Source organism: Chiloscyllium plagiosum, chromosome 26 (genome assembly GCF_004010195.1).
Source record: "Chiloscyllium plagiosum isolate BGI_BamShark_2017 chromosome 26, ASM401019v2, whole genome shotgun sequence".
NCBI lineage: Eukaryota > Metazoa > Chordata > Chondrichthyes > Orectolobiformes > Hemiscylliidae > Chiloscyllium > Chiloscyllium plagiosum.
The window spans coordinates 34,510,611-34,531,298 of NC_057735.1; the positions used below are offsets into that span (position 1 = coordinate 34,510,611).

At 39.5% G+C, this 20,688-nt stretch overlaps 1 protein-coding gene and 1 long non-coding RNA gene across 9 annotated transcripts in view; one reads left to right on the top strand and one right to left on the bottom strand.

Moving 5' to 3' along the window:
• LOC122563240 overlaps positions 1–3,903 on the bottom strand; it is a 20,693-nt gene extending 16,790 nt beyond the window's left edge. Inside the window, exon 1 of the long non-coding RNA XR_006315536.1 lies at positions 3,817–3,903. This is a non-coding gene — a long non-coding RNA (uncharacterized LOC122563240). The remainder of the gene's footprint in view (positions 1–3,816) is intronic.
• Positions 1–19,997, top strand: part of LOC122563239 (synaptotagmin-B) — a 640,974-nt gene extending 620,977 nt beyond the window's left edge. For all 8 annotated transcript variants that reach the window (XM_043716847.1, XM_043716850.1, XM_043716851.1 and 5 more), the window contains one exon: positions 19,488–19,997. In XM_043716847.1, the coding sequence (XP_043572782.1) occupies positions 19,488–19,694 (207 nt within the window). In that variant the 3' untranslated portion in view covers positions 19,695–19,997. The remainder of the gene's footprint in view (positions 1–19,487) is intronic.
• Positions 19,998–20,688: the final 691 nt, after the last annotated feature.

Sequence of the window (20,688 nt, forward strand, 5' to 3'; positions counted from 1 at the left end):
CCCCCCCCCCCCCCTCCTCTAGCTTATCTCTCCATGTTTCAGGCTCTCTGCCTTTATTCCTGATGGAGGGCTTTTGCCCGAAACGTCGATTTTGCCTGTCCTCGGATGCTGCCTGAATTGCTGTGCTCTTCCAGCACCACTGATCCAGAATCTGGTTTCCAGCATCTGCAGTCATTGTTTTTACCTCGTTGATTTTAACCCTACTGCGAATCCTCTTGCAAGGATGCCTGCCTTGAAGAAGTTTTCCTCTTCTCTCTACAAGAATCTCAGGGAGTCTCTCTCTCATTGCAACTCCCAGGTCATTTCCTCACCCTCCTCTAGCTTATCTCTCCATGCTTCAGGCTCTCTGCCTTTATTCCTGATGAAGGGCTTTTGCCCGAAACGTCGATTTTGCCTGTCCTCGGATGCTGCCTGAATTGCTGTGCTCTTCCAGCACCACTAATCCAGAATCTTTATGATCTATGACCACTAGCTCCTACATGTTCCTCACTGTCACTTGATCAGACTTAGCCCACCTCATTCCCAAGAACTAGATCTAGCAGTGCCTTCTTTCTTGTTAGACTAGACACAAGCTGCGGGAAGAGATTCTCCTGAACATAATCTAAGAACACTTGTCTCTCACTATCACTTCCACTATCACTATCCCATTCTATTAATGAATAATCAAAGTCACCATTACAAGTACTTTTTGACGTATACATCTCACTGTAATTTCCTTGCACATTTGTTCCTCTGTCTGCTTCCCACTAGTTTGTGCTCTATAGATTTACACCAAGCAACATAATTGCACCCTTGTTATTTCTTAGCTCAAGTTAGATTGATTCTGTTGTTGAACCTTCTGAAACATTCTATTTCTCTAGTGCTGCAATCCAATTGCACTGAAATGCTCTGCATAAACAAAAGCATTAGTCTTCCTCCTTTTAATTACAGAAACTAAATGTTTGTGAATACAGAATATAGGAGTAGGCTCTGTGGCACTTTGACCCTGCCCTGCCATTCTATATAATCATGACTGACCATCTAACTCAGTACCCTGTTCCCATTGATCCCTGATGTCCTAAAGAACAATATATAGTTTCTTCTTGAAAACATTCAAAGTTTTGTCCTCAACTGCTCTCTGTGGCAAAGAATTCCATAGATTCACAACTCTCTGGATGAAGAAATTTCTCCTCATATCAATCCTAAATGCCCACTGTATACCTTTAGACTATAACCTCAAATCTGGGCTTCTATTCATTAGGAACATCCTTTTTGCATTTACTGTCTAGTCTTGTTGCAAGTTTATAGGTTTCTACCAGAACCCCTCTTCTCTCATTATTTTAAACTATAGTAAACTATACTGGTCCTAACCAATTCAGTGTCTCCCCATATGTCAGTCCCCCCAGCCCAGGAATCAGTTTGGTAAACCTTCTTTGGAATTCCACAATAGCCAGAGCATCCTTCCTTGGATAAGGAGACAAAACCTGAAAACAAAGAGACGGCAGACTAATTAAACATATATTTTCACAACGAAAATACTCCAGTTATGGTCTTAACAAGTCCTGTAGATTTGCAGAAAGCCATCTCACTCTATGAAGGCAATTTTGCTTCTTCACCACCCACTACACCTCAATGCTTACCTACAGTGACTGGTGCAAAAGGAAACCCCTTTTCCCAATCTATTGCTATTCAGATAGTAATCTACCAGCCTGATTTTATGACCAAAGTGGATAAACCCATATTTATCCACATTATACTGCATTTGCATTATATTTGCCCACTCACTCAAATTGTCCAAATCGTACGGATGCTTCTCAGCAAACTCCTTACTGGTTACCCTCCCATCCAGCTTTGTGTTATCTGCAGACTTAGAGATATGACACATAGTTTCCTCATCAAAATCATTAATATATATTGTGAATAACTTGGATCCAAGCACTGATCCCTGTGGTACCCCACTAATCACTGCCTGCTACTTGGAAAATAACCCAGTTTTTCCTCCTCTTTGTTTCCTGTCTAACAACCAGGTCTCAATCCACTTCACGACATATCCTCCAAGCCCATGAAATTTAATTTTGCATGCTAATCTCTTCGGTGGAATCTTATCAAAAGCTTTCTGAAAATCCAAGTAAACCACATCCAGTGCTCCCTCCACTTATCAACTCTATTAATTACATCTTTAAAAACCTATAGCAGATTTGCCAAGCATAATTTCCCCTTCATAAAACCATATTCGCTCTTTGCAATCCTGTTGCAATTTTTAAAGTGATCTGCTGTTACATCTTTTATAATGGACTTTAGCATATTTCCCACTCTCAATGGCAAGCTAACCAGAGGATAATTAGTTGTTTTCTCTCTGTCTCTTTTCTTAAGTAGTGGAGTTACATTAGGCCCTGGGGATTTATCTGCCTTTACTCCTGTTAATTCCCCCAATAACATTTCCCTAGTAATAGTAATTTCTTTAAATTCATCCTTCTCATTCAGCCTTGAGCTCGCCCCATAATTTTGGGATGTTTTTGTCTTTCTTTGTGAAAATATATGTTTAATTAGTCTGCCGTCTCTTTGTTCCCCATTATAAATAACCCTGCTTCTGACTGTAGAGGACCTACATTTGTCTTTACTAATATTTTTGTCTTAACATACCTATATAAGCTTTCACTATTAGTTTGTATATTTCCTGAAAACTTGCTGTCACACTCCACTATCCCATCTTAATCAGTTTCTTTGTCTCCCGTTATGTTCTCAATCCTTAGGTCTTTTGCTTCTTTTGGCTAATCTGTATACCTCTTCTTTGGATGTAGTACAAATCCCTAATTTCCCTTTTGAGCCATGGCCTGACTACATTTCTTGGTTTATTTTAATGGAATTAATAACTTTTGCAGGTTGTCCAGGCACTTTTTAAATATTTGCTATTGTCTACTTACCATCATCCCTTTAATGATCCCTGATTTATCATGGCTAGCTCACAACTCATAGACGTAATTTCCTTTTTTTAAATTCAGGACCGCAGTCTCTTTGCTATCTTTCCTGAACACCTTTTAGGCAGAAATATTTAATTACTAGATTTCCCCTTTTTTTAGCCAGGTCTCTGATATTGACACATCATAATCCCATAAAGTAATCTGCACCTGTAACTCCCAATCTTATTATTCACAATACTCGGTATTCACATGCATGCAGTGTAACCCTGATTTAAATCTTATTACTTTCCCCCTTATTCCAACTTCACATTTTAACTTAATATCCTCTATTTTGGTGCTGTCTACATCTTGTGCATTTTGTGTACTCTGATCTTATTCTTTCCTGGCTCGCTACACCCCTGATGGCTTAGTTAAAACCTTCCCCAACAACACTGACAAAAAATCCCACAAGGAACTCAGTCATAGTTCTGTTCAGATAAAAATCTTCAGCTTGTTCAGAAATGGCCTTGAAGAAACTTAATCCCTCCCTCTTGCGTCATCTTTTCAGACACACATTAATCTACCTTTCATCCTCCTTTTTCTGTACTCTCTTGCATTTGACACTGAGAATGATATTTCAAGCTTCTGTTTGCTCATATTGTACTATCCCTGCCCACATTATACTTGCAGGACCACATCCCCTTACCCTACTGAGTTGTTAGTAGTACAGAGGAACCTCAATTATCCGGCATTTGACTATCCGAATTTCGGATTATCAAACAAGATCGCGAGATCCCCATGCTTGGTCAAACTGCATTATCTGGCATTCGATTATCTGAACATTCAATTATCCAAGCAAAATACTCCCCGCCCATGTCGTTCGGATAATCAAGATTCCTCTGTAATGCAGAGATCAACTTATGGCTATTCACCCTACCTAGAAGAATGTCCTGCAGCTTTTCTGTGAAATCATTGACCTTTGCATCGGGGGAGATGGTGGGTGCAGCACACCTGGAGTCTGTCTGTTCCCCTAGCAAAAGGAAACATTATCAGTACGACCCTATCATTCTTCTTTCTTGCATACTGTACAGCTAAGCCACCCTTGGTGCCATAAGCTTGGCTCTTGCCTCATCTCTCCGAGGATCCATCCTCACTAATGTGCAGGAAGGGAAAGGAGCTCTTGTATTTCCTGCCTGTTTATCCTGGAATACTTGACATTAATTTATTCTAACTTGTCTGACCATCTCAATGAATGTACTATAATCATAGTTCTCTACCTCTCAGATGTCTCTCAGTGGCTACTGCTCAAACTCTAAAACCTCGAAATGAAATTTATGTAGCTGGTGGTACCACCTCACGTAGCCCCATTTAAGTCATTAAAAGTGTCCACAACTCTTTATAAGCCACAGGATGGGCATTCTATTTGGTCAAACTGTCCTGCCATACCTTAATCTTAAATTTTAATTTAAATTTTCACTAATTTTAACTTTTGTTACTTTTGCTTGGCTTTATTTTAGTCTTTCTCTTCTCCCAATACCTATAAATTGAAGAATAATAGAAAATAGATATTCTTCACCTTTAGTCACAAATCAGCCTGTGCTTGTAAATTACTCCCCATTGCTAGTTTAGAAATTTACATTTTCTTTAGTGGAGTTGAAACTCAGTTCCTTATATTATTGTTTAACAATCAATCAACTCACAGCATTGATGTGATGTCAACCTGAGTTTTTTCTTCTTCTTGACTTATTTTATCTGATTGACTTTCTCACACCACTTTAACTGGTGTCCACTCTCTACATCTCATTGTTTTACCTGATGTCTCTTCTCTCTCTTGCTATACTATCTTGTGTCTGTTCTTTTTGTATAAGGCAATGGAAATCTGGAATGCTCTTCCAAAGACTCTGGAATCTGGGCAAATTGGAACTTAGTTAGCAGTTAGTTAGATAAGGCTACAAAGGGATGTGAAGCAAAGGCTGGCATTGGGAGTTACGGTACATGACAAACATATTCTAATTATCTGACAGGGCAGGCTTGAGGTGCTGAATGGCCAACCCCTCTTCCAAACCCTCAAATGTTGATTCAAGTTGTAGTCTTCTATGATTACTGTTTAGGAATAAAATAAATAGCAGGAATTTCCCATCCCTAGATGTGATGAGAAAGGTAAATAACTGAGTGAGTTGATAATGCCAAATATCCAACTCTTTCTTACCACTTGAGTGTATTCTTGGTATCCACCAGTGAAGGCCTAAAAATGGTCAATCAGGGCCTCAACCCAGTCCATGGAGTGCCTTCTTGGAAGATGAGAAAGGTGGCTACCTTCTCAATAGAGAGACCCAGGCAGCCTGCCTGCTGGGTTGAGGGTGAGACGGGGACTCCATTTGGCTCTATCTGTAGCACGGATTGGGGGTGGTGCAATTTGTTAACTGTTGAAACCCATGACCCAGTGCATATCTCCATCATTCCCTAAATTCCCCATGGCCTCCACCCTGTGATGTCCTAAAATAAATCCACTCACTATTCTCACTATTGCAATCCTTTGTTGCACAGCCTCAAACTCCAAGTCCCAGAAGGTGCCCATCTCTGATGGACCATCAGCTCCCCATGGGGCAAGACTCCAGTGTCAAGGCTGGTGCTAGATGGAGAGGTTTGTCACCCATTGATAGATTATCTATTTGGTAGATTGAAGTTTGCACCACAGGACTTTCTCACTGATGGGGACAGGAAAGTAACCACAGCTGAGGATGCTCACACTTAGTGCTCGGTGCACAAAATCTAGCCAGGAATTCTTTTTTAATGTTCTTTTTCCTTAATGTTAATTAATACCACTGAAATACAGAAGAATTTCTGTATATTCTACTCTGCTGCATAGCATCCTTGGAGGTGGAGATAAATGCAGCATCTACAGTGGCTATTTCAGCATCAAATCCTGAGCTAGTAGCTACTGTTCAGAATATCAGACAACATTGACTCAGAAGGAAAAACCATTGGCCAATGACATATACTATTCTAATGTGTCTTGCATACTTCAAATTGAACAACTTTGATCATTATATTCATTTCCAAGTATTAATGTTTTCTTGGACTGTTTTTTCCTTGAGGGAGGCAAGATGTTTATAATACTGAGCTTCCACCATCAGGTGGATCTTGCAGAAATGCATTCCAATTTTTGCTGTCCATGTTCTAATTTTAAAGAAAGCAGTCTCTATCACAGTTTCATGCCAATAAATGTTCTTTTTAGCAGAGTGAGAGCATCAGCTGGAATTGCTATGAATGGAACTTTCTAACAGAAGGGAAATTTGTTCTTATTGTAGAGCTATATGCATCATATCACTAGGGAATTCCATTACAACATCTGTCTACATTCACTCCCAATAGAACAACCAAGATGACCTTTTATGATATTTGAAAAGGCTTGTATCATTTAGTATCTTATTATCTCTCACAGTGATACCCCTCAGAACTTTGTATGCAGTGAATTCTGAGGAGTAATAACTTCTGTTATAGCTGAACTGCTCGGAGAAGGTGATGCACTTCCTGGGGAGATTGAAGGAAATTGGAAGCGCATGCATTTCGTTCTAATGCATCTTCTAGCAACCTTATGGGTAGAAGAGGCTTATGTTACTGGATTAATAGACGGGACATTTTTCATTCAACTTGCACCATGATATTTTGAATTTGAAGTCAGTTGATTGGACAAAGGTGGCATCAGTAAAAGCAATCATGAAGATGCCACGTTGTGTTTGAACGGTCAACTGATTTAATATAATTTAGAGAAGGAAGCCTACCATCTTTACAAGGTTTGGCCACTTTGTGTCTCCAGCCCCACACCAATGTGGCTGTCTCTTAAGTGCCCTCCAAGTCACTAGCAAGTAATTCCACAGTATCACCACTTTTAAAAAAGAGCTATGGACAACTAGTCCATGCTAAATTGTAAAAGCCTTGCCAGTGATGCTAGATACTAGGAAATAACTTTCAAAAATAGTATGACTCTTCTGCAGGTAACTTGTCAATTTTGAATTTTCAAAGCTGATGAAGCAAAATGAACTCACCTCCATTTTTTAAAAGCAAATTACTGCGGATGCTGGAATCTGAAACCAAAAGAGAAAATGCTGGAAAATCTCAGCAGGTCTGGCAGCATCTGCAAGGAGAGAAAACAGCTGACGTTTTGAGTCTAACTGACCCTTTGTCAAATTGGCAGTCAGATCTTCTAAAGTTTCCTGCATGGAGTACAGTTAATAAGTCTGTTGAGATATTGTCAAAGCTTTGACAAAGAGTCAGTTAGACTCAAAACGTCAGCTCTTTTCTCTCCTTACAGATGCTGCCAGACCTGCTGGGATTTTCCAGCATTTTCTCTTTTGGTTTCACCTCCATTTTTGATCTTCCTATCTCACTCAGCATTCACAAGTAGATAGTCAGCCCAACAGGTTTCTAGCACTGACTATGTCCAAAGTACTGAAAGCCTTCTCTCGGTGTATCTGAAGAAGGTACTTTAGAGATCAGACACGTCATGAAGACTGACCTGAGCGTGAGGACCATTCTGATGTGGATATGCCATTCCTTAGCAATTATTCAAGCCCCTGAAAGTTGTATGTTCAAACCTTAGAGACATGACTACAAAATCTAACCTGGGACTGCAGTGTAGCACCAAGGAATTCTAAGCTGTCAGACGATGCTTTTTCAGACTCAATATCACTCCAGTCTGCTGTCTTAGGTGGACATAAAACTTCCAAGGGCAATAATTTAAGATGAATAGAAGAATTCCCTTCATATTTATCCTTCAAGAACAACATAAATACAGATAATCTGGTCATGATCTCAGTTCTGTTTATCGGACCTTGCTGTGTACAAATTGGCAGTCAGATCTTCTAAAATTTCCTACACTGAGTACAGTCAATAAGTCTGTTGAGATATTGTCATTGTGAAAGTGATAATTAATTGCAAATTCTCTTTATCTTTCAACTGATATATAGTGCCTCCACCGCCTCTCTTTGAAATTTGAATTATTGAACATTTCAGTGAAGTCAGAGTTTGAAATTATATTGAGCAGTATAGATTGTAGTTGCTAAAGTGTTAAAACAGATTCACTCTGAAATCAGGACTTTCTTCTCATCAGGTCACAGATGGCTCAATAAATATTTTAGAACAAGGACCATATCTTGTGTTAGCCATTTGATTCCATTTCTGGTCTCCAAACAGGCACCATATTAAATGAATTCTCATTTTAAAATAGATTCTCTCTGATTTTGGTCTCTGAGTGCTATTTGGCAGCACTTCTATCCAAGTGCCTGATGTCTTTGTAATTCACTCACATCTCTTCAGTTGTGAACACCCCAAGTGATTTCAAATTATTTATCTTTGCCTTATTGGTGCAACTCAAATCCCAAAATCTGAAGAGTAGCCCAGTTTATCAGGCTGCAACACTAGTCTTTACCCCAAACCTTTAAGAGGAAGTTAAATATTGACATGATACAGTGAGATGAAATAAGGTGGAAGGAGGCGAATGCACATTATGAACACTGGCACTGACCTGTTGACCCAGTTGGCCTTCAGTGTTAGCTATTTCAATGTAATTCTGTTTACTCTCTTATGGAACTTGCTAAGTTGTCATTTTTCATTGCCTTGGTGGTGTGCAAGATCATCAGGAACAAACCTACTAGTCACAGAGCAGCAAGCATCAGCAAGGTCCCATGTTTAATATATAAATGAATGTTCTCGTGCTTTCAGTGATTCTTGGAGAAAGTGAGGACTGCAGATGCTGGAGAGTCAGAGTTGAAGAGGGTGGCGCTGGGAAAGCACAGCAGGTCAGGCAACATCTGAGGAGCAGGAGAGTTGACGTTTCAGGCATAAGCCCTTCATTCTTGTCAGTTTCTGCACATGCATCACACATACTGTCTTCAAGTTATATTGGTCATTTCATGCTATGTACATGTGTTGATGTTGGTCATTCCTTTCCAGGTAGTGTCGTTCCTGTGTCCTTTGATGTTGCCATGGTACCTGGTGTTATTTTGTTTCAATCTGACCTTATGGTTGTGATGGTTTATCTGTGAACTGTACAGTTGGTACATTCTCATCTCACTGATCAGCTGCTTAAAGTTGAGGAACAGCTTCTCCCCTTGTGTTATGTGCCTGTGGTTGTGATCTTCACTTCCACTGTGCATGACTGAGATGACAACTGCTGCACATAGATCAAAAGTTGCCATTTGGACTGACTCTTGTTGAGAGTTTTGAACATTTGCAACCTGATTGGCTGTCCATTGCTCAACTCTGGTTATGTTTTGGCAGTTTGTCAAAGTGCAATTTGAATTTATGCTGTTTGATTTGTCATTCACACCTGTTACTGTTTCTAGGTTCAGTAACTTGTTTTGCTCTTGGAAGATTGATTTGGGACATTAGTCTTTGCACTAGACTGCTCACCATGCCTTCAGTTGGTGTGTTGTCTCCACTCAAGGATCGCCTTGTGCTGGATTTTCTTGGTTTACATGTTCCTTTGGCGAATTTCACTGCCAATACAAGCTTTTCACTTGATTAGGGATAGTGTGGAGATGATGTGTGGTGTTAAACTTCCCAAGTATTTCTGAAATGGCTGAGTTCTTCGTTCATGAACTGAAGGCCATTGTTACACATCACACCGCAGGAATGTTGTAATTGGTTAGAGACAAAAAAAAACTGCATATGCTGAAGAAGGGTTACACTCGAAACGTTGACTTCTCCACCTCCTGACGCTGCCAGGAATGTTGTAATGGCTGAGGTGAGCTTTCCAAATTGTTTCACTGCTCCCATGGTGCTGATCCATTCTGTAGGAGTTGCCACTTTCTTGACTGTTCCTTCCTTTCAAGCTATTCTATCTTGTCTGGCCTTGAAGACAGCTGGAACCTTCCTCAATAGATGCTGAATTGATCTTAAGACTGTCATCTACTTCAAGGTGATTTTCTCCTGGAAGACATCCTAACACTGGAAACACATCCTTGGACTCTTCTTGGATCTGTTGCATGGTCAATGGTTTAGTATGCTGCCACATGTTGCAAATCTCTTTCAACACCCAGAGGATTAACAGCCCAAGCTTTAGACTTGCTCCTGCTGTAACATGTGTCTTTTGCTTGCTATTAATTATCTTTGTTCGTGTTATTGCATTGGGCCCACAGAGCAATCTGTCCTCTCAGCATGAGAGGATTGCTAATATTTCATCTCAATGTTACTTTTGAGAGCTTCATTTTTGAAACACCATCTTAGCCATTTTGTACAGGCCTGTTGTATGGCACAACACTGTCTGGACTTCTATGTCGACCTGATGATCTCCTTCTGCAGTCCTTATTGTAACAGTCACTAATCATGTCTCACCTATTTATTTGACTGAACTTACATGTTACATTGTACAATGAAGCATCAGAATCTTCAGCTGTTACTTCTCCGGGGCAACCTGGACCTGCTTGTTTTGCTCCTTTCTAACCATACAGTTATGTGCAAAATTGATTCGACTTCCTGCAATGAGAATATGGCTTTCTCCGTGATGACATGAGGTGAGGTGAGAGACACTGCTCTTGACATTAAGGCTGCAGGTGGTTGAGTGTGACATCAAAGAGCCCTAGCAAAACTGGGGTCATTTGGAATGGAGGGAAAACTGATTGGAGTCATAACTGGCACTTCATTGAATCGAGTCCACTGTATTCACTGCTCACAATGTGGCCTCCTCTACATTGGTGAGAAGAAACACAGACTGGGCAACTGCTTTGCAGAGCAGCTACATAACTCCACAAAAAAGGCACTGTGCTTCCTGTTAACTGCCACTGCAACGCACCACAATGTTCCCTGGTCAACATCTCTGCCTCAGGCTTGCTACAGTGGTCCAGTGAAGGTCAGCACAAGCTGAAAGAAAGGAACCTCATTTTCTGCTTGATAACCTTGCCACCTCAGGACTCAATATCAAGTTCAATAATTTTAAGCCTGAGCACCTTACTCCATACCGCCACACAACTGGCCTTGTCATCACATGGAATGCTACTACAAACAACCCATTGTCATCTATTATAGTCCCCATTAGCTGCTATTGATTCTTCCAGGCTGACCTCTACCCATTCCTTTATCTACCCTTTGTTCTCTCTTTCTGGGCTCCAACTCCACCGAACATTTACTCCTCCCCCTTCCTCTGTCATATATATATACTTTTCTTGGCTAGAATCAGTTCTGAAGAATGGTCCCTTGAGCTAAAACATTAACTTTGCTTTCTCTCCAGAGATCTGCCAGACCTGTTGAGTTTTTCTAGCAATTTCTGTTTGAGAGAGAAAAGAGTAATAGACTTTCAAGACTTGAATTTCCTTTAGTTTGTTTCTTCTGTTGTTCAGTGATTCAGCGTGGAATACATTCTGAAACAGCCTCTTCCCAACAGAGTTAACAATGTAGTTAATCTCCGCTGCCCTGGTTTTTTAAACAGATCTGTTGCTATTTTGTAATTTTGCCATTGCCTATTGGAAAAAAAACGGACTTTTTTGACATCACATTTAATTTCAGCTGGAAAGAAAACAAACGACAGCCATGTTTCAGCTGGAGCCAGTTCCTTCATTTTAGTTAGTTTCTTCCTAAATGTTTATAGCAGTTTTCACATCTCTGAAATTTCTCTCTTTCGCTTCATCAGGAGCTGTGCATTTTTACAGCCATTGTATACTCATCACTGGACAGAAGCTTTGTATGTCTTGAAGCCTTATAAAATTGGTAGTTGCAGTCTATAATGCCTCATGGCAGAGGTCAGTGATTATAGCAGACAAGGAAATCAATTTGTATAGACCATATTTCAATAGAGATATTTATACACTATATAAAACATCAGCCTTTCTTCTCCAGCATCCCCCAAAGCCTGTAAGTGAGTGTATTTAGCAGAAGGGTACTTTTGTAATTAATTCAATCAGGGATCTGGGCAGTTTAGTAGGTGTGTCCAGCATCTGACACAGTGCTTTGCAAACAAATGCAAAGAAATCAACCGCATGAACTTGAATTTTGCTGAATGAAATTTTCCATTAAAATTCCATGCTGTTTTGTGCTGGTTTTGCCTTTTTTTGGGTTAACTGCACCAAAGCAAAACTGTACAAATTGAAGAAACTCCAGGTGAACCAGCTGTGACTAAAAGCCAGTTCAGACCAGGTTTTCAGGCGGGAAGCTTCCCTGGTCTGTGAGGCACCATGACCACCAGGTGATGCAGTTAATCACTGAGTTAAACCTGACAACACTGAGTTAAACCTGACAGCACTGAGTTAAACCTGAAAAGAAAGGCAAACTAATGTAATAAAGCAAAGGAAAAGGGATAGGTGAACCAGCAAATGCACCTTCAAACCAGTCATGTCAACTGCACTTTTGATTCGTGGGATTGCTTTGGGCTGGTGTATGTTTAGTCATTGCATCTGACTGATTACAACATCTGAAGTTGCCATAATCCATTCCTTACCGGATCGCGCAAATGTTTTTCAATGCCATTGTGTAACTACAGCATGCACTACTGATTGTAACACTAGCAAAGTCATGCTACATTCACATACCACTATTTTCAATCCATCCCAACTCTTAGTGTTAGAAAAGAATGAAATTCATACAAAATTCTTCCGAAGTACTACTGCCCACTGGAGACTGAAGGATCTAATTTTGTTGTTCCATGGTTAGAAAGGCAGGCAGCTGGTTACAGGAATTTGTGCCAATGGATCGGCAGAGGCAGAATGTTATAAATTGAGGTGGTTAGATGAGAATAGACAGAACATTATGACTCAGTCTGGCAGAAAGAAGCAAAATGTCAGAGCTAAAATAGAACAAGAGAAATAAACTAAGATACCAACTGGGAAATATAAAGGCAAGTAGAAATGATGCATCAAAATCCAGGTTACAAATGACTCAGAAACATGGTTGAAAGATACTAATGTCTTTTTTGTGAACACAGGTTAGCAAGTACCTGCAATGCTTATAGCATGAGAGACAATTTTACGCAGCACTCAGAACAGGCTGTGAAATTCTCTCCCATGGTAAAAGAGTGGATTATAATGAGGAACTGTCTCCCTGTGTCTGCATGGGTTTCTCCCCCAGTCCAAAGATGTGCAGTTTAGGTGTATTGGCCATGCTAAATTGCCCCATAGAGTCCAGGGATGTGTAGGCTACAGGGATTAGCCATGGGGAATGCGGGGTTACAGGGATAGCATGAGGTGCGAGTAGGAAGCTCTTTGGAGGGTCGTTGCAGACTCAATGAACCAAATGACCTGTATCTGCACTGTAGCATCAAAAAAAAGCTTAATTATTAATCTAATCAATGCAACTAACCCTAAAGATCATGATTTATGATAAGCAAATACTTGGACTTGAACCATCCATAGCCTCCTACTTTCTACTCCATTCCTTATAAATATCATCAACTCTCAGAGCCAAATTTTGAAGAACGTGGGACATCACATATTTACTTGATTACTAACCCCTTCCTTAAGGGATACATAGATCCTAATAATAGTTAACTTCCTGTTAAAGAGACATCATGCACTCTAATATGTTAATTAAAAAAAAGCAACATAATTTAAAATTGTGAATTTGTGATTAATGAACACAGTATTTAGCAAATGGGATGCATCTGTTAAATATGTTCCGCAACTTCAGAATACTGCTTCAAGTGAAACGCATACCATCTGCTCAGCTTAATATGCGCCCGTGAGTATCGAGTGATGATTATCCAATGTAGAAAGCTTTATTTCACATTTCTGGCAGTATTTCCTAAAGTATTTATGCAAATAAAGTGATCTTCCATTTGCATAGTGAACCTGAGTCAAAATATTGATGCCTGAATTATCTTGTGATTAAATATTTCAACACTTGTGGTATGTTAATGAAACATTAATATTGACAATCATGGTTCACTGGTATGTAATGGCTGGTTATGTACTTCAAATTGGACTGCATGTTGCTTAGGTGTAATCTATTTTATTATTTATTTATTAATTATTTCAACTAGTGGCCTCCTATGATGTTACGGATGGAAGTTCAGACCAAAAATGGGGAAGCCGATTAATGGCATAGAATTAGTAATCCAGACACTCAGACCAATGGTGTGGGAAAATTAGTTCAAATCCCAAATGGCGGCTGGTAGAATTTGAATTTGATGAATAAAATCTGGAGTTGAAAGTTAGTCTCAGTAATTGTGACTATAAAATGATCATCGATTGACATTAAAAACCCCATGTGATTCACTAATCTTTGGGGAAAGAAACTTGCTGTCCGTACCTTGTCTGGTACCTATGTGTGACTCCAAACCCACAGCAATGCAGTTGACTCTTAACCGGTCCCTGCAATAGCCAAGCAAGACACTCAGTCCGATGGTACTTTGGGACGAGAAACAACTTCTGGCCTCTCAGCAAGGCCTACATCCCATTATACAATATTTGGACTGAACAGGGTTGGAAGGTGTGGTGATATTAGAATCAAGCCAGGGAAGGAGAGGAGGAGTATGTGGAATGAAGATAAATAGAAAAGGAGAATGAAGTGAGAGGAGGAGAGTGGAATGATGAAGCAAAAAGGAATGAAAGAGTTAATGTAAAATGGGAGGGAGAGTGGAGCAGATGTTGTTGGGAGTTGGAGAGGAGAGAGAAGCTGCCAGATTTTCTGAGATGAAGGGAGGTTTGCTATGCCGTAGCAAAGTTAGGGGAAGAAACTTGTGAAACGTGAATGGAATAATAAAGAATGAAAAAATATAGAGGTGACACATCAAAACGTCAGTTACAAACAGTGCAGAATGTCTGATAAAATTTGTTTGTCTCCTTTTGCCGATCAAAATATTTAACCCTTGCCCAATGTCAGCGAGTATAGATTGGAAAGAATAATTAATGTTTATACAATGCCTTTACTTAGATAAATATTCTGAGGTTCTTCAAGGAGACATGATCAGAAACAAATAGATGGCAAGCCAAAACAAATTCAAAAGGATGACTAAAAGCTTGGTCATGGGTCAACTTAAGAAGGGCCTTAAAGAAGAGGAAAGATACTTCAGAGGCTCGGGGCTTGACATCCAGCCAACAGTTGTGGGGTGACATGAGAAAGGAATGCTCTAGCAATCAAAAGATGAGGAAAGAAGCTTTTGAACAGAAAAATGTAGATGATTTCAAAAACAGAAGATAACAAAAAGGATAGGTAATTTTCCTGAAAGCCTGACTGTCTGTCATATCCTCAGAGAAATGGGTAAACAATTCAGCAAAAGCCCACCTCATATCTCACCAAGAGCAATAAAATTTGGCAACACCATTAATTGTTACAATCCCAGCGAGTCAACTCTCTTCAAAATAATAATCTAAATCCTACAAAAAAAAATCCCTTCAGTGCCTGAATTGAATTAAAGCCCACGTTTAATGCTTTAGTTATAACCAAAGCACTAAAGGCTGTAAAGACTTTTGTGAAGACAGTATTCCTGTGTCTCTGGCCTTTAGAATAGAAGTCAGAAAAAGCAGATTTACTTATGTACAATGGGTAACAATGAGGTAGGAGTCTGGTATATATTTCAATCCAATTACAAAGCTAGAACATTATAGCTCAGCGATAACCTAAGATAGCTTGTAAATGATCTAACGTATACTAAGATGCTCCTGGAACTCTAGTGGAGTGAGTGAGTGGGGGTAATTGTTGATGAGGGGGGAGGGGATATTGCAAGGAAGAAGTGAGAAGGAAACAGTGCCTTCAGAACTTAAACCTGCAAAAAAAATTATGAATAATGAATTTTTAAAGATGCCTGGGCTGCATTAAATTCAAAGATGTTATTTTAAATCCAAAACACCCAGCGTAAAGAATATGGTTTTGACCTTGTAAAATCTTTGCAATAAATTGATAAATATTTCATGATTCTACAAACAAGTTCCAATGTCCCGTAGCTAAAGAAGCATATGCATCTAATTTGGTACGAAAACTTTTAGCAAATGCTTTTCCTGCTGTGGATCACATGGATATTCATATTTTTACAGATCAAACCAAATTGCCCAACGATTTACAAACAAAAAACAAAGAATTGCAGATTCTGGAAATCTGAAACACAAACAGAAATTGCTAGGAAAATGCACCAGATCTGGCAGCATCTGTGGAGAGAAAACAGAGTTAACGTTTCAAGTCCTGTGACCCTTCTTCTGCATTCTCTGCAGAGATGCTGCCAGACCTGCTGCGTTTGTCCAGCAATTTCTGTTTGTGCCCCCAACAATTAATCTGTTTTCTCTGAATGCTGTACAGGTGGAAAAGGGGAAACGGTATTTTATTCATGCCCAGCGATTTATTTTGGGGCATTTCCTTATGATGCCCCTCTGTAAATATTGGCTCACTCTAATGGACACCAACCCCTTGCAAATACAAATTTGCTTTCTTGACTCTGTAAATATTGGTATAATCTAGTGGTCATCCTCTATATATAGGCAGAATCTAATGAACCCTCTCTACATGTTGGCACATTCTTATGAATCTCCAGCAAATAGTGAAACTTTCTCAGAAACTCTCTGTAAACGCCAACATATTCCCAGGAACATCCTGTTTAGATTCCGATAGCGCCAACTACACAAAGAAAACATCATCTCTATTACAGAAAATATTCCCATCATTATACTGTTGCAAAAAATAGGTGACTAATACTGACGACAGAGACAGAAATCTGAAGACTTATATAGCCAACAAAGTTCCTGGTGAATTTTTGTTAAGCAAGAAAATTTAAAATATCTCTGAACCAGGAAAATCCACAAAATCCAATCCTCCACCTCCATTCAAAAATATTCTTATAACTCCATTTATTTTCTGAATCGCTGTGTCATTCTGCTTTGACTTTGTGGACTCAAAGATTTGTAAATAGCTCTTTTAGGTGTTGTTGCTTCATGGCTAGATATCTCCTCACTGGCATCAAGCAGACTCAATCATAATGGGGCAGATTTTCTGAGGAACAGCCATCCCATGCAGATTGCCACTGCACTCTTCGTTTTCACAAAAGAAGCAAACTCCATATACTTCCAAGCAGGGACATTGATTAGGTTTTCCTCAGAGTTATACTTCCATTCTGATGGTTCATTCATTACAATGAGACCGTCAGAGGGATGCAAACCCTCCCTTTTCACGACAGTCAGCTACCATATCCCGACAGCTTTGACAGCTGCTGGCAAAAGTGAAGTGCAAAAGGTAATTGTGAGATAAGAAATTGGGCTGGGTATGATGCCAGATTAGTATGGGCTAGGGTACCAGGTAAGTAGGTGGCTGGTGGGTTGGTGGAAAAGGGATCAGGTAATTGAGACAGTTTAAGGCAGTTCAGGGTGGGTGGGAGAAATAAGGTATAGAGGGAGGGGTCGGGTGTTGGGTCCAGTTGTAGCTGAGGAATGGGGGTCACATCACACAGCATTAGGGGTCATCAGAAGTCAGGTGTTGGGTATGGCAGAGGATGTAAAAAGGACGATGCGGTCGGTGGTCTTGGAAGGGGAAGTTGTGAGGTAAATAATGGTGTGTGTTGCTTCGTGGCTAGATATCTCCTCACTGGCATCAAGAAGACTCAATCATAATGGGGCAGATTTTCTGAGGAACAGCCATCCCACATAAATGTATGAAAATATATAATTAAGGGTCAGTTGAGCTTGTTGAAATATTGACAGAGTAAATGCTAAGATGTTTCTCTTCATGGGAGAGTCCAGGTGCAGAGGACACAGTTTCAGAATAATTTGAGACGGAGAAGAAATTCCTCCTCATCTCCAAGACTTTATGACATTTTGAAACTCCTTGCCACAGAGAGTTGTGGGGTCAGAGCCCTTGTGTACATTTAAGGCTGAGATAGATAGACTATTGATCAGAAAGGGAATCAGTTATGGGGATAGGGCAGGAAAGCGGACATTAGGAATGTCAGATCAGCCATGATCCCAACTGAATGGCAGGCCGGCACAAAGGGCCAGATAGCCTTTTCCTGTTCTTATTTCTTACTGTCTTACAGAAATAAGCTTGTCATTTGTCTGCTGGTTTGAGTTCTATCTGGAGTGAGGGCAGGGCGGAGTGGTGGCAGCAGCCACTTCTTCCCCTCTCCCCTACACACTATACCTTTCTCAGTGCTCAGGACTAACCACCTTTGATTGTAGAAAACAATGAGCTGTGGCCATCAGCGTGTTTTGATACAACAATCCAGATTCTTCCTTGAAAGAAAATCCAACAATTCATGGAAATGTGTCACATCCTTGCATAGCTGATGATTTGCAATTCTGTATTGTTGTGCATAAAGGTGAAGGGTGGACATAGCTGTTTGCGGTTACCCACTGTCACTTAATTTGGTTACTTTGGAAAATGTAACCATTGAGATTGGAGGCCATGAGAGAAATAGACCACTTGCTTTGCTTGAGAGACATTCAAGTATTAACTAAAAGGGTACTCAAGGTCTTTTCAATACATTTTTAAGTATAACTTCTGTTGTCTTTTCATTTTATTATATAATTTTTTAAGTGCACCTCAAGCCAGTCGAACATATGTACTGTCAAATCTAATCTACCACTGTGAAATCGGCACCATAGAAATTTGGGAATACATCAAAAGTCATGTTTTTGTATTAAATAGAATTTAAAATGGAATAACAAAGTCTTTCATGATTCTATTTGTCATGGAAGGGGAATGGGATAACCACAATCTGCTTTGATTTTTATGCTGCAGAGTTTGAGTTTATACTGGAGAGTGGAGTGCTTTTTAAAGCAAAAATCTGCTGTTATTATGATTACTATTAATGAGGCGAGGATTTTCTTTAATTGAAGTTACATTTCTCTAGCTGCTACAGTGAGATTTGAACTCATATCTCCAGAGCAGTCGCCACCAGATTACTAGGGCAGTAACATTATCATTATGCTACCATTACGTTTTACTGCAGGTTTTATAGAGGTGTGACTAAATAGTGAAGAGGAGTGCTAATACCTGATTATTCCTTTATCCATCCAACTGAGACAGCTCAAAGTTAGAAAATAGCGCAAACAATTAATCAAATCTCAAACATTTATGGTCTGTATCGGTTAATCTTATGCTGAACACCCATTTATCAGAAATCCCTAGGCTGTCGATGTATTTTTCGTGTGTGTTCCAGGTTTAAGCGAGAGCATTTTCTGATGTGGCCTTGTGTTCCTAAGTGTGGGAGTTATGAACATATAATTTATGTTGCATTATTCTAAAAGCATGTTTACATTCAATTTAAAAACCTTCCTCTTAAGTAACAGTGGGATGTGAAATTTTTATTGAATGTCTTGTTGCTGTCTGAGATGCACTGGTCCTCAATCCTTCATCCCTGCATTAAGCTGACAGTGGTGAAGCAGAACATTGGAAAGCAGCTACAGATTTGCTGATTTCTGACAGTGAAATGCCCCACAGCTGTTTTACAGGAGACTGCAATATCTCTATGACTTGCATCATGAGAAAAGTATTAGTTCTGCTTGTAAACGGATAAAATCTATCGGGAGCATGTCTGACTGATATGCCTGGATTCGACATTTTTTCCCCTATTGCTTTGTTGAGCTTAAAACTAGTACCTCAAATTAAACTATAATGGAGTGATGATTGTTTGAAAAGTATCCAGCTATTATTGACTCGCAATAATCTTCTCATGTTATTTCTCAATTCAACATGCAGAAAGTCCAGGTTTGTGTCACAGTCTTGGACTACGACAAGATCGGCAAGAACGATGCCATTGGCAAGATTTTTGTTGGCAGCAATGCCACCGGAACGGAGCTTCGACACTGGTCAGACATGCTGGCAAATCCCAGGCGGCCTATTGCACAATGGCACTCTCTAAAACCAGAGGAAGAGGTCGATTTAGCTCTTGGCCTCAAGAAGTGAAATCATTCCCACCATCACACAAACTTCTCATTGATCAGATGCTATCAATACCTCAGTTATGCGCCATTCTCCATTAACCCTTTGGGGGTTACTGTAGCATCTTTGCACCATGACAAATATATATGCAAATTTAATGTGTTTTGTATTTTTTTCTCATTTTTACAATTACTGTTAAAAAAGAGTTACGAAATTTGTGTTTTGTACTTTAGAACCTCAAGACTTAAACCTTATAATTTTACACAATCTTGTAAGTTAATTATTGATGGAATCTCTATGTTTTGAAAGGTGCAAGAAAATCCAGTACTCAAAGGGTTAATTCATGATTAATTTTGGTACACATTAACCACCATCGTTCTGAACTAATAAATAAGCCATCTGAGCCTCCAAGTTGTATTCCAAATTTCCCTAAATGCTCAATTCTACTTTCTGCAGTTTTAGCTCTACTATGAAATTCGTGTTGATAATGCATGATGACAATTTACTGTAAATAGCAGCATGTTCAATGCAAACTCTTGTGTAGATGTAAGTTGTCTATGGTTTACAATCACATGCATCTGCTGTATATTTTTATGATGATGCTTCTATTTTACATAATGTGAATGGACTAGATCAAGCTAATGTGAAAAGCCATTTACTTAATTTACACTCAAAGACTGGTAGAGCATTGACATCATATCACAATTCTAAGCTAAAGCCTTAGGTGGTCCACCAGGTGGTGAAAGCTGCCATTCCATATCTTAACTAATCAGTTAAAATGCAACTTACCATTCACTAAAGAATGATGCAAATGCCTTTTTTAAGGTCTTGGCTGGCTTTAAGACTTTGGGTTTAGTTTATAAATAAAAGATGTTGTGTTTAGGTAGAAGTTGCAAAGATATAAGCCACATTCCCAGATAATATTGTAAAAGTCTGTAGGGCCCTATAATTCGCTTTTAGAAATATCTATCTGGATACATAAATTCAGAACCATGATAGCAAAACCATTGTACTATGA